The sequence below is a fragment of the Vombatus ursinus genome, unplaced genomic scaffold, assembly GCF_900497805.2.
Source record: "Vombatus ursinus unplaced genomic scaffold, bare-nosed wombat genome assembly UNPS02014797.1, whole genome shotgun sequence".
NCBI lineage: Eukaryota > Metazoa > Chordata > Mammalia > Diprotodontia > Vombatidae > Vombatus > Vombatus ursinus.
Window position 1 is genome coordinate 17604673 of NW_020954575.1, and position 11410 is coordinate 17616082.

The window sequence follows — 11410 nt, forward strand, 5'->3', positions numbered from 1 at the left end:
CTCCAGTCCTAGCCTAGTCTAGCTAGAGAATGTGGCACTTGCTCGAGGTTGTTACGAGCCACACCCTCTTCTAGCCCTGGCCCAGAGTGGCAGCTGGGCTCCTTCCTCCTCAACCATCTTCTCCCTCCCTCCTAGTGCCCCCCCACAAGATTTTGGCTCCAGTTTCTAGTTAGGCTGGTTTTTCCTCCCTGGGGGCTGTAAGAGGGCAGTGGGAACCTTCCACGAACGACATCACCGGCTCCCTTCCCCTGGGTCTGTTGTCTCTTCTGGAAATGACATGGATCTGCTGGGAAGGTGGGGTGAGGGCAGCCCCACCCACAACACACAGCCAGAGTGTAGCAGCTAACAGGTCACAAGGACAGGGCTGGGAACAGGAAGGGGAACTTCTAGGACACACTGGGGGACTTACAAGATAACAATGGGCTCTAGGCCGGGGTGCAGCCTTCTCCACCACCCTTGGAGGAGAGTAGAGAGAAGGAACATAGCGGTGACCTGAAGCCCCTGAACATTTATGTGTGTCTTGCACGGTGAGTGCCTGATGCTCCAAAACCTGGACAAACAGTGCTCTGGTGACAGGGATCAGAGGTTTATCAATTACTTCCATAGGGACCAGAAGCCTAGGGACGTGAGTAACAGGGAATGAATGAATGAATGAAAAAGCATTTATTAAGCACATGCTGTGTACCAAGGGCAGTAGGTGGTGCAGTGGATGGAGTGCTGGGCCTGAAGTCAGGAAGACTTGAGTTTGAATCTGTCCTCAGACAGCTGTGTGACCCTGGGCAAGTCACTGAACCCTGTTTGCCTTGGTTTCCTCATCTGCAAAATGAGCTGGAGAAGGAAATAGCAAAACCACTCCAGTATCTTTGTCAAGAAAACCCCAAATGGGGTCATGAAGAGTGGGACACAACTGCATTACTGAACATGTGCCAGGTGTGGTGCTAAGCTCAGGGGCTACAAATATGCACAAAGATGCATGTGTGTGTGTGAGTGCGTGCCTTCACTTGAAGCTTGGAGGACACCATGAAAGAACAATCTAGTTGCACTGGAGACTGAAAAGGAGTAATGTATAATGATGTTGGAAAGGTAGGTTGGAGCCAGGTTGTGAAGGGCTTTAAATTCTTCTATTTGATCCTAAGGGTAATAAAGAGCAGCTAGGTGGTGCAGTGGATAGAGCACTGGGCCTAAAGTCAGGAAGACCTGAGTTCAAATCTAACTTCAGACACCAACTACCTGTGTGACCCTCAGCAAATCACTTAACCCTGTTTGTCTCAGTTTTCTCATCCGTAAAATGAGCTGGAGAAGGGAATGGCCAACCACTCCAGTATCTTTGTCAAGAAAACCCCAAATGGGGTCACAAAGAGTTGGGCATGACTAAATGACTAAACAACAGGAAGAAGGGTAATAAGAGACTGGTGGAGTTGATTGTTCAAGGTAGTGAGATGGTCAGAGATGATGTTAGAAATATTAACTTGGCATCTGTGTGTAGAGGTGCATAGAGAGTTGAGGTAGGGAGAGCAAGTAGAAGGTTAGTGTAACAGTCCAGGAAAGGGATGAAGAGGGTCTGAACTAGGAAGGCGGTTGTGTGAGTAGAGTGAGGGGGACAGATGCTTTGAAATCGAAGATTTGGCAACTGATTGATATGTAGATGAGGAAGCCTGAGGAGTCAAGGGCAACTTGGAAAGATGGTGGTGCCCTTGACCTTTGGAGGATGTGAATTGTCATCATCATGTCAATACCTATGATTTCATGATTTGTAGGAACTCCTTCCACTAACAGATCTTAGAGCACCTATGATTTATCATCTTGGAGAGTTACCAGGGGAATGAATGATTATTAGCCCGAGGTTTCATAGCTATTGTCAGTGAAGTAGAATTTGAACCCAGGTCTTCTGATTCCAGCATGCTATCCACAGCATGATCCGACCTATAAAATTAGGGCTACTATTATCAATTTTCAGTGACAAAGAGCAGTGGATTTTCAAGTTCTCTCCCTCTTGTCTACCCCCATTGACTATCTACATAGAAGGAAACTCCCTCCAATTCTATTTCCTTCCACCTTAGGACTAGGACTTGTATTCCATGACTCTAGTCTCCAAGTCTTATGTCCCCATCCTCTAAGCTGTGATTGACCTCTTTCCTTCAAGAAGGAGGGAAGAGCTCCCTCACTCTTAAGCCCTCTCCTCCTCTCTAACCCTAAATTCCTTCCTTGACTCTTCATCCTTTCTCATCCCACTCCATGTCCATTTTTTTTTTTTTGCCGAGGCTTGTTAATTTCACCTTTGCAATATTTCTACTATATGCCTCCTTCTTTCCTCCGACACTTCCACTACTCTGGTATAGGTCCTCATTACCTCACATCTGCATTACTGCAATAGCCTGATTGGTCTGCTTGCCACAAATCTCTCTCTACTCTAGTCCATCCTACCTTGAGCCACCAAAGTGATTTTCCTAAAGGGTAGGTCTGACCATGTCACCTCTCCTATCAATAAACGCCACTATCTACTATCACCTCCAGGATCAAATACTAAATCCTTTGGTAGGTGTTCAAAGTCCTTCATGAACTACCTCCCCTCCCCCATTTCCAGTCTTCTTACATCTTACACCTCCCACACTCTTTGAGGAAGACTTCTTAAATCTTACATCCCCATCCTCTTTGATCTAGTGACACTGGCCACTTGGCTGTTCCACAAACAAGACACTCCATCTTTCAGTTGTGGGCATTTTCTCTGACTGTCCCTCATGTTTGGAATGCTCTTCTTATTCGTCTCTGCCTCCTGGCTTTTTCAAGTTACAGCTAAAATCTCACTTTCTACAGGAAACTTTTCATGATCCCCCTTAATTCTAGACTCTTCTCTCTATCAAGTATTTCTTTTCTTTTTTTTTTCTTTTTGAGGCAATCAAGGTTAAGTGACTTGCCCAGGGTCACACAGCTAGTAAGTATTGGAGGCCAAATTTGAACTCAGGTCCTCCTGACTTCAGGGCTTGTGCTCTATCCACTGCACCACCAAGCTACCCCTCAGTCAACTATTTCCAATTTATCCTGTCCCTATCTTGTTTGTAGATCTTTGGAATGTTGTCTCTTCCCTTTCACCAAATTCCTTTAAAGCAAAGACTGTCTTTTACCTTTCTTTGTATCCCCCGTGCTTAGCACAGTGTTTGGCATATAGTAGGTGCTTAATAAATGTTTATTGACTGACTTCCCCTCAAACATAGGAACCTTTACCCCAAGTCCTTTATCAATATTCCTTTATCTCAGGAGTCAGGAGATTTCTGCCACTAACCAGCTATGCACACTCCTAGGGATTCAATGACTCCTAAATTCCCCGTTCCAAACTTAATCTTCAATCCTTTCACTCCATTTCATTCCCTCCAAGTACTATGACCTTCCCACTGAATACCCCTCCCTTTCAGGGAATGAGACCTTTAGCCACAGGCTTCTCCTTCCTAGAGACTTTGAACATTTAAGTAGCTTCTAAAATCAGGGCTGTGCCCTAGGTGTGGTCAATGGCAGGCTAGATACCCTTGAACCCTTGATGGGTGGAGATCAAGGCTTCTCTATTGAACCAGAAGGACTTGCGTAGAGTGGTGGTTTTTTTTTTGTTTGTTTGTTTGTTTGTTTTTTTACTATCTAGACGTCCTAGAGAAGTGAAGGGGCACATCCACATCCACCCACAACATTAGGGGAAGGTTCAGCTAGCTTAGTTCTTTATCCACCTCCTGATGCCTCCCTGATGGAGCTGCACAATATAGGGTCTTATTTAGGCAGATGGGGGAATTGCTTCCTGCTGGTTCTTATGGGGGAATCCTCCCTTCCTGTCCCAGGACTAAGAGGAGGCTCAGAACCTGGGAACTTAGGAGCTAGTTTTAAGTGGAGATGGGAGAGTGTGGGGGAGACAATGGGAATGGCCTTTTTGCTTTCTCATTCCAAGACTCCTTGGCCTCAGCCTTCTTGGGAAGAAGGGACTCCCCACCAGGGCCTGAAAAGGTGGCTATGGTAACTATCTGACCAGCAAATCTTTCAATACCTTTCACTAGGGGCTTGGCCCAGGGAGAGATAAGGGAAGGAGTGACGAAAATATGGTGCCAGAAGGGTTCAGGCAGCTCTAGCCTTTGTGAAAGGGTCAGCAGCCCTTGCCCAGCACCCCCAGCTTCACTTCACACACTGGACTCATCAGATCTCTGCCCCATTTCTTTTCTTTCCTCCCCCTCCTCTTCACCCTCTTCTGCACACCTTCTGGGTTCTTACAAAGAAGCCTGTCTCTGATCGAAATGGACTGGGGGGTGGTTCTTGTTGTGGGGAGCCCGGTAAGGTGTACCTGAGCAGGGAAACTGTTAGCTTGGGGCAATTTGGGGGATGGGGGTGAGTATGGGAGCAGGGTCAGCAGGATTTGCTTGATGGGGAGCAGTCTAGTCCTGAGTTAGAATTTGGATGGCAGTGTGATGGGGAATTTCATACATTCTTGGAAAGGGCAATGGATTTAGAATCCAAGGATAGGGGATCAAATCCTGGTTCTATCATTAACTACTTCTGTGACTTTGGGCCTCTGTTTCATCATCTGTAAAAAAGGAAGAATGGACTACAGGACTTCTAAAGTCGGGAAGGGTTAATTCCCCCCCCCCCCACTTCCAGTTCAAGGACCAGCATGAATAGAAAGGGTGGGTCTGGGGCCCTGAGAGTGTTGGGAAGAGGAGCTGGGTGTTAGTGTTATTTAAAGAGAAGGGTCCTGTAATCTGGAGAGGCTGGGAAAGAGGGTTCCCAACTGCATCAAATTGGGATGAGTAAAGATTGCTCAGCGACCAGCCCAGCAACCCCTTGCAGCTGGCTCCAGGTGTAGGTAGTGCCCAGAGCAGTCCCTCATGGGCCTGGCATTGGTATAAGGTGGGGCGGCTTTGTCTCCAGGGAACAGTAGGAGACCTGTGGTTCAGAACAGATCTCTCCTCACCCTCCCCCGCCCCTCTCCATTGTACCTTTTGTCGGTGGGGGCAGAGAAAGAGGAGGCTCTGGGTATGGGGGATCTGAGAGGGGGATGGAGGGCAGATAGGAGTGTGGGGAGAATGGGGGGGTTGTTCTGGGTGTGTCTGAGCCTGGGACTGACCAATGGAGAAAGGGCCCCTGTTTGCACTCTGCAGCCAGGAAATTCCTCAGGGCTCAGATATCGCCTCTGACACCACCCACAGTCCCCTGCAATAAAAAGAGGCAGGTGAGGCCCTCTGCACTTTCAGCTCTAAACTTCCGAGCGCTCTGTTCCCCACCAACGTCTAGCTGCCCTCCAGGGTTCCAGACTCTAGCCTCCCAGGCCATCACCATGACTTCCTACAGCTACCGCCAGTCGTCCTCCTCCTCCACCTTGGGGCTGGGGAGCAACAACCCTGTGCGCTTCGGAAGCGGGGCTGCGTTCCGGCCGCCTAGCATCCACGGAGGCTCGGGAGGCCTGGGCGTGTCCGTGTCCCGCTTTGTCTCCTCGGGCCTGAGTGGGAGCTATGGGGGCGGAAGCAGCGGTTTTAGCTCGGGCTATGGGGGAGCCGACGGGCTCCTGGCCGGCAACGAGAAGATCACCATGCAGAACCTCAACGACCGTCTGGCCTCCTACCTGGACAAGGTGCGTGCCTTGGAGAAGGCCAACACTGACCTGGAGGTCAAGATCCGGGATTGGTACCAGAAGCAGGGCCCTGGACCGGCCCGAGACTATAGCGCCTACATCAAGACTATCGAGGACCTCCGAGATAAGGTAAGGGGGAGTAGGCACTCTGCTCAGCCGGGGATGGGCACTGAGGCCAGGGGACTGCCCACCCTTTGAGCGCCTGCACCTGCTGCTGCTGGCACAGGCCAGGCCAGCGAGGAAGGTGTGGTCTCTAGGGAACCGAAGGAAGGAGTGGTGGTTAGCCACACCCAGGTACCCTGCTTCCCTGCCCCTGGAGCAACTCGGGAGGGGGAGGGGAATCGGAGAGGGTGAACTGGATTAGAAAGGACACTTAGAGGGCCCCTTTGCTCAAGGCAGCAAACATTTATTAAGCATCTATGATGTACACATTGAATGGCGTAGATAGACAGCCAGAAAAGCCTGGTTGCAAGTCTGGCTTCTGACACGTTGTCTGTGTGACCCTGGGAGAGTCACAACTTGGTGTCCCCCATTTCCCAACTTTAAACTGCAGAGTGGGTGTTTTGTCTGTACTTGCAGAGGGGAATCTCTCCACCATTAGTGCAATCCTGGGCCTGTTTTTTTTTTTTTTGTTTGTTTTGTTTTTTTTAAGGGCAAAGGGAGTTGTAAAGAAAAAAAGACAAGTTGTCCTTATTTTACCGATAAAAACTGGGGCATTAAGAGGGGAAATTATTTGTTTTGGGAAGGTAATAATGCATTGAGGGAGGTCTCAGGTCAGCCGTTAAGAACGGTCAAGGCCAAACAGTAAAAGCTTTTTGTGCCTTTAGAGTGAACTACTACGCCCTAGGGGCATGAAAAGTTTGGACTGGCTGTCCCTGCCTCCTGGAGTATACGATCTAACCCTTTAGTAGACTGTACCTATATGCAAAGCGAATGGTTTTAAGAAGATGAAGCAGACTAGGAACCATAGTCTTTGCTGCTTATCTCTCTCAGCTCTTCCCTCCCCTCCCTAAAGCCTGTCTAAGTACCCAATGGACTTTAGGATTCAGAGGATCCTAGGATTCTGAGGCTTTGATTGGAGGTGGGGCACCTGGTTCTGTCTGTATTCAGGTTCAAGCCTCCATCCTATCATACTCTTTCCTTTCCCTCTCATCTCCTTTGGAATAGAGATCATTTAATTCAGTGTATTTGAATGTATTGCTTCCTAGTACTGGTGCCTGGAACCTAGCAGATGCTTAATAAATGCTTATCGATGGGTTGATCATTGTTCCAAGGTGTCCCTGGTCAGACTTGCATAGCAGCTAACCCATTGGGTGGGAAGGTCTCTGACAGAGTTCTTTCCTGTGGGGTCAGGTGGGGGTGGGGTGCAAGACTTAACAGGGGCTTTACTATTTCATGATATCACTGACTAGGGAGTTGAAGAGGAAAATCCAGAGTAGGCCTGTTTCCAGACTTTCACCATGACCTGTGGTAGCCTAAGTGCCCCCTGAAGCCTCGTGGGAAGGACTGTGTGGGTGCTCCATGGTCCTGGAGCTGCTAAAATTAATGATAATCTTTACCATCATAGCCAGCACTAATATAGTACTTACTATGTGCTAAGCACTTTACAAATATTATCTTATTTGATCTTCACAACAGCCCTGGGAGGTAGGTGGTGTTAATTATCCTCATTTTATACATAAGGAAACTGAACCAAAGTGACTTGCCCAGGGTCACACACCTAGGCTGGATTTGAACTCAGGTCTTTTGACTCCACTTCCAGTGCTGTATCCCCTGCACCATCTCGCTAGGGCCTCCCTTTATTCTCCCTTGGTCATGTTTGGCCCTGTCCTCCCCTGTTTTCCTCCTTAAAGGGCTTAGGAAAGGAAGTTGGCACCACAAGGCAGAGCTCCCCATTCTTAGAACCAAAGATTGTTGGAATTAGAAAGAACCTTGTTTCTACTTCTTCATTTTATATAATTGAGATCCAGAGAAAGTGAACTTGTCCAAAGTCTCACATTTAGTTGGCGGCAGTTGGCCCTGAAGAAATATTTTCAGTGTTGATATTGACTTATCTGTATCCAAAAATTGTGGGGCCTGGGGAATGAGATCAGACTGGGTTCCTTTAAAACCCCAAGAGTGCCTCAGGCCTCAGGGCATCCTGGGCAAAGGTATCTGGGGCCTCTATGAGACTTCTCTGGGGATCCCTTAAGTCTTTCTCACTGGTCCCTTGGGTCTTTTATGTTCAATCTCGACATTCCTAGAGGCCTCCCCATCCCCACTCTCAGCATCCTTGAAGGATAGAACACTTTGGGACCAGATCTAAGATTTTATTGACATAGATTATTCCCAGTGTGAAAAACCCCTCTACGAATTCAGATTGGCAGCTGCTCTGAAATTGAGAGAGTTCCCTGGTGGCCCTGAGAGATTAAATAATTTGCTCAGGGTCACACAGTTAATATGCAGTGGAGAAGGAAACTGAACTTGCCTTCTTGACTCTGAGACCAGCTCTCCAGTTTCTAAGCCAGACTGTCTCTTATAAGCATTTAAAACAAGGAAGTCAAGTATATTGAAATACAGTTTGTGTATATATATGTGTATATGCATATATACATATATAAAATATTTTGCATATATTAGACACACATGACATATATTTACATATGTGTATATATGTATATAAAGTTCATAGACCTCAGGTTAAGAATCTAGTCCACCCACCCTTCTCATTCTACAGATGAGCAAACTGAGGGAATAGAGAGAAGTGACTTGTTTCAGAGAATAGCAAATCAGTGGCAGGGCCAGGATTAGGATGAACATAGCCTGATCCTTAATCTTACGCTCTTAGCACTGTACCACGCTGTCTCCTCTTTTTCTCGGTTTCAGCTCTCCCAGCCCCTTTCCCTTCTTGCCTCTGACTCACTTCCCCAAATCCCTTTTCATGCTGCCCTCTGTAGGATTTCCCCCAGTGGCACACCTGCCACCTCTGACTTAATTTAGCCCGAGTCCTCTCAGCTCTGGCCCATTGGATGAGTAGTCTGGGAGCAGTCAGTGTGATTTCTGTGTGCTTGCCTTGATTGGGCTGGGCAGCACCTGCAGGCTGAGTCTATGATCATTTTCTGTCTTTCAGATTCTTGGTGCCAGCGTCGAGAACGCAAAGATTGTTCTGCAAATTGACAATGCCCGGCTGGCTGCGGATGACTTCCGAACCAAGTGAGTACCTCTGCTGCTCAGGGTGCAGGGATGTCCAGGCGAGGAGGATGCCAGGTACCTGCTGTGAGGGCAGTGTGTGCTGTTGGGTGATGGCTATGCTTTTTCTGCCCAAGGAAGTAGGGGGTGGGGTGGGGGTTCTACCTCCCTTCTTCTTGTAAGATTATTCTCAATGACTTCTGAATTCTATGAAAGCAGGGAGGCCCCTGGCACACAGGGATAGGTGACGTCACTTCTTGGAAACTGAGTTAACACTCCGCCCCCTCCCCTCCTGCTTACTCTACCTGTTCCCTTTGCAAGGTTTGAGACCGAGCAGGCCCTACGTGTTGGTGTGGAGGCCGACATCAATGGCCTGCGCAGGGTGCTGGATGAGCTGACCTTGGCCAGGGCTGACCTGGAGATGCAGATTGAAGGCCTGAAGGAGGAGCTGGCCTATCTTAGGAAGAACCATGAGGAGGTAAGGGCAGGCCCAGGTCAAGAGGTCTCTAAATCCTCACCCTGCACCCCATCCACTGAGCTTTCTGGGCATCCTGGGTGCCGAATCTCCCATCCCAGGGGCTAGTGACACGTCTTGGCATATGTTTTAAAAGCCCCTAGCTTTTCAAGGCCCCTAGCTTTTCAAGGCCCCTTTCCCTATTATCATTCCAGTCTCTAAACAACCCCGAGCACCATTAAGGAAAGAGGTAGAGTGTCATGGATGATAGTGAATGTGTCCATTCAGGAAGGATACATTGAAACTGAGGCTAGAATCTAGATTAAATTTATCCTGAAACACCATTAGCATGGTAGAGTGGGAGAAAAGCTCTGAATCTGAAGACAGCAGATCTGAATTCGAATCCAGTTTTATCACCTAGGAATTAGCTAGAGGGAACTTGAGGAGGCCCCAATGCCCGTCTTCTGCCTGCCAAAGCCCAGCCCCCTGAATGTAATTCCCTATGTGTCTCTGCAGGAAATGAGTGCTCTGAGTGGGCAGGTGGGTGGCCAGGTTAGTGTGGAGGTGGACTCAGCGCCAGGCATCGACTTGGCCAAGATCCTGACGGACATGAGGAGCCAGTATGAGGCCATGGTTGAGAAGAACAGAAGTGACGCTGAAGCTTGGTTCATCAGCAAGGTAAAGATGAGTTTGGGGGGATGAAGACGGTGTTGTGTGGGAGAAGGGCTCAAGATTTGGCAATGTTAAGGGCTGGGCTATTTATTCCCCCAAAAATCCTACCTAAAAAAACTCACTCCCTGGTCTTCCTTATTTCAGACAGAGAAGCTGAACCAAGAAGTAGCCATCCACACGGAACAGCTCCAGACCAGTAAGACTGAAGTCACTGACCTCCGGCGGAACCTTCAGGGGCTAGAGATCGAGCTGCAGTCTCAGCTCAGCATGGTATGTAGTGATCGACGGTTGGGTGATCAACACACAGCACTAATTCCTGTAAGGGATGCTTTCTAGCGATACCTAAGCCTGAGGCAGGGTTGGATTTCTCTAAGCTGTCCTCTCCATCACTTGCTCTAAACTAGTAACCCTGGGGACCCAGGCTGTGTCCGTGTCTCCAGTGGCTGCTTCTTCTGTTGGAATTGATGTAGTCAAACAAAACTTTCCACTCATACCTTCTCAATGTTCCTTCTCTCCCTTTTTTTCTTTCTTTAGAAAGCTGCTCTCGAAGGCACACTGGCAGAAACAGAGGCCCGTTATGGGGCCAAGCTGTCACAGATACAGGCTCTCATCAGTGTCATCGAGGCCCAGTTGAGTGACATCCGAGCAGACACAGAACGCCAGAACCAGGAATATCTGCTCCTCATGGATATCAAGAGTCGTCTGGAGCGGGAGATTGCTACCTACCGCAGCCTCCTGGAGGGCCATGATTCCCATGACAACAGTGTACCCACAACCCCCAAAGCCTTCTGAGTCACCGGAGGCTCCTGGGCCTGGAGAGTCCTGGTTACAGGGCCCTCTGAAGAGGGGGTGAGGAAGCAGCCGAGTGAGGGCTCCCACATTAGAGGATGTCTGGGTGGGAGAGGGTAGCACCCTGGATGTATTCCCATGTCCTCCCTAATAAAACTTCTGTCCTTAAAGAAATAGTATTTGGTTTAGTTTCTTTGAGCCCATAAGGATGGGCCTAGCCTTAAGCCCTATTGGTATCTCCCTCTTTCAAAACTCCTTTTTCTCTGTCCTTCCTCCTCCCTCCTCTTTCTTCCTCCCCCATCTTCTCTCTTCTCTTTTCTCCTTCACTTCTTCTCTTTTCTCTCCTCCCCTTTTCCTCCCTCCTTTTTCCTGTCTCTCTTCTCCTTCATTTCTTTTTTACCTCTTTCCTTCTTTCAGCAGTATTCATAGTCCCTGGGTTTAGGAGTGATTTCTTTTCTTCTTCTTCTTCTTCTTCTCCTTTTTTTTTTTTGGTGGGACAATTGGAGTTAAGTGACTTGCCCAGGATCATGTAGCTAGTGTCAAGTGTTTGTTAGGAGTTATTTCTAGGGAGACCTCTAAGATCTTCCCATTCCTGTGTCCTGAGCCAGGCACAAGAAAGGAGCCGTTTGGACATATTGCTTGTCCCCTCCCATCAGGCTTTGGAATGTTTTCTATAACATATTGGGACTGACAGTGGGAGTGTTCCTACCTTGGAGCCAGCACCCTGC

The 11410-nt window shown here is 48.5% G+C and overlaps 1 protein-coding gene across 1 annotated transcript; it reads left to right on the forward strand.

The window, feature by feature from the left end:
* Positions 1-5176: 5176 nt before the first annotated feature.
* KRT19 (keratin 19) lies at positions 5177-10856 on the forward strand. The gene is made up of 6 exons (XM_027870409.1): positions 5177-5728; positions 8709-8791; positions 9089-9245; positions 9738-9899; positions 10038-10163; positions 10428-10856. The coding sequence occupies exons 1-6, from the start codon at positions 5306-5308 to the stop codon at positions 10683-10685; spliced, it is 1209 nt and encodes a 402-aa protein (XP_027726210.1). The 5' UTR covers positions 5177-5305; the 3' UTR covers positions 10686-10856.
* The last annotated feature ends 554 nt before the right edge of the window (positions 10857-11410 follow it).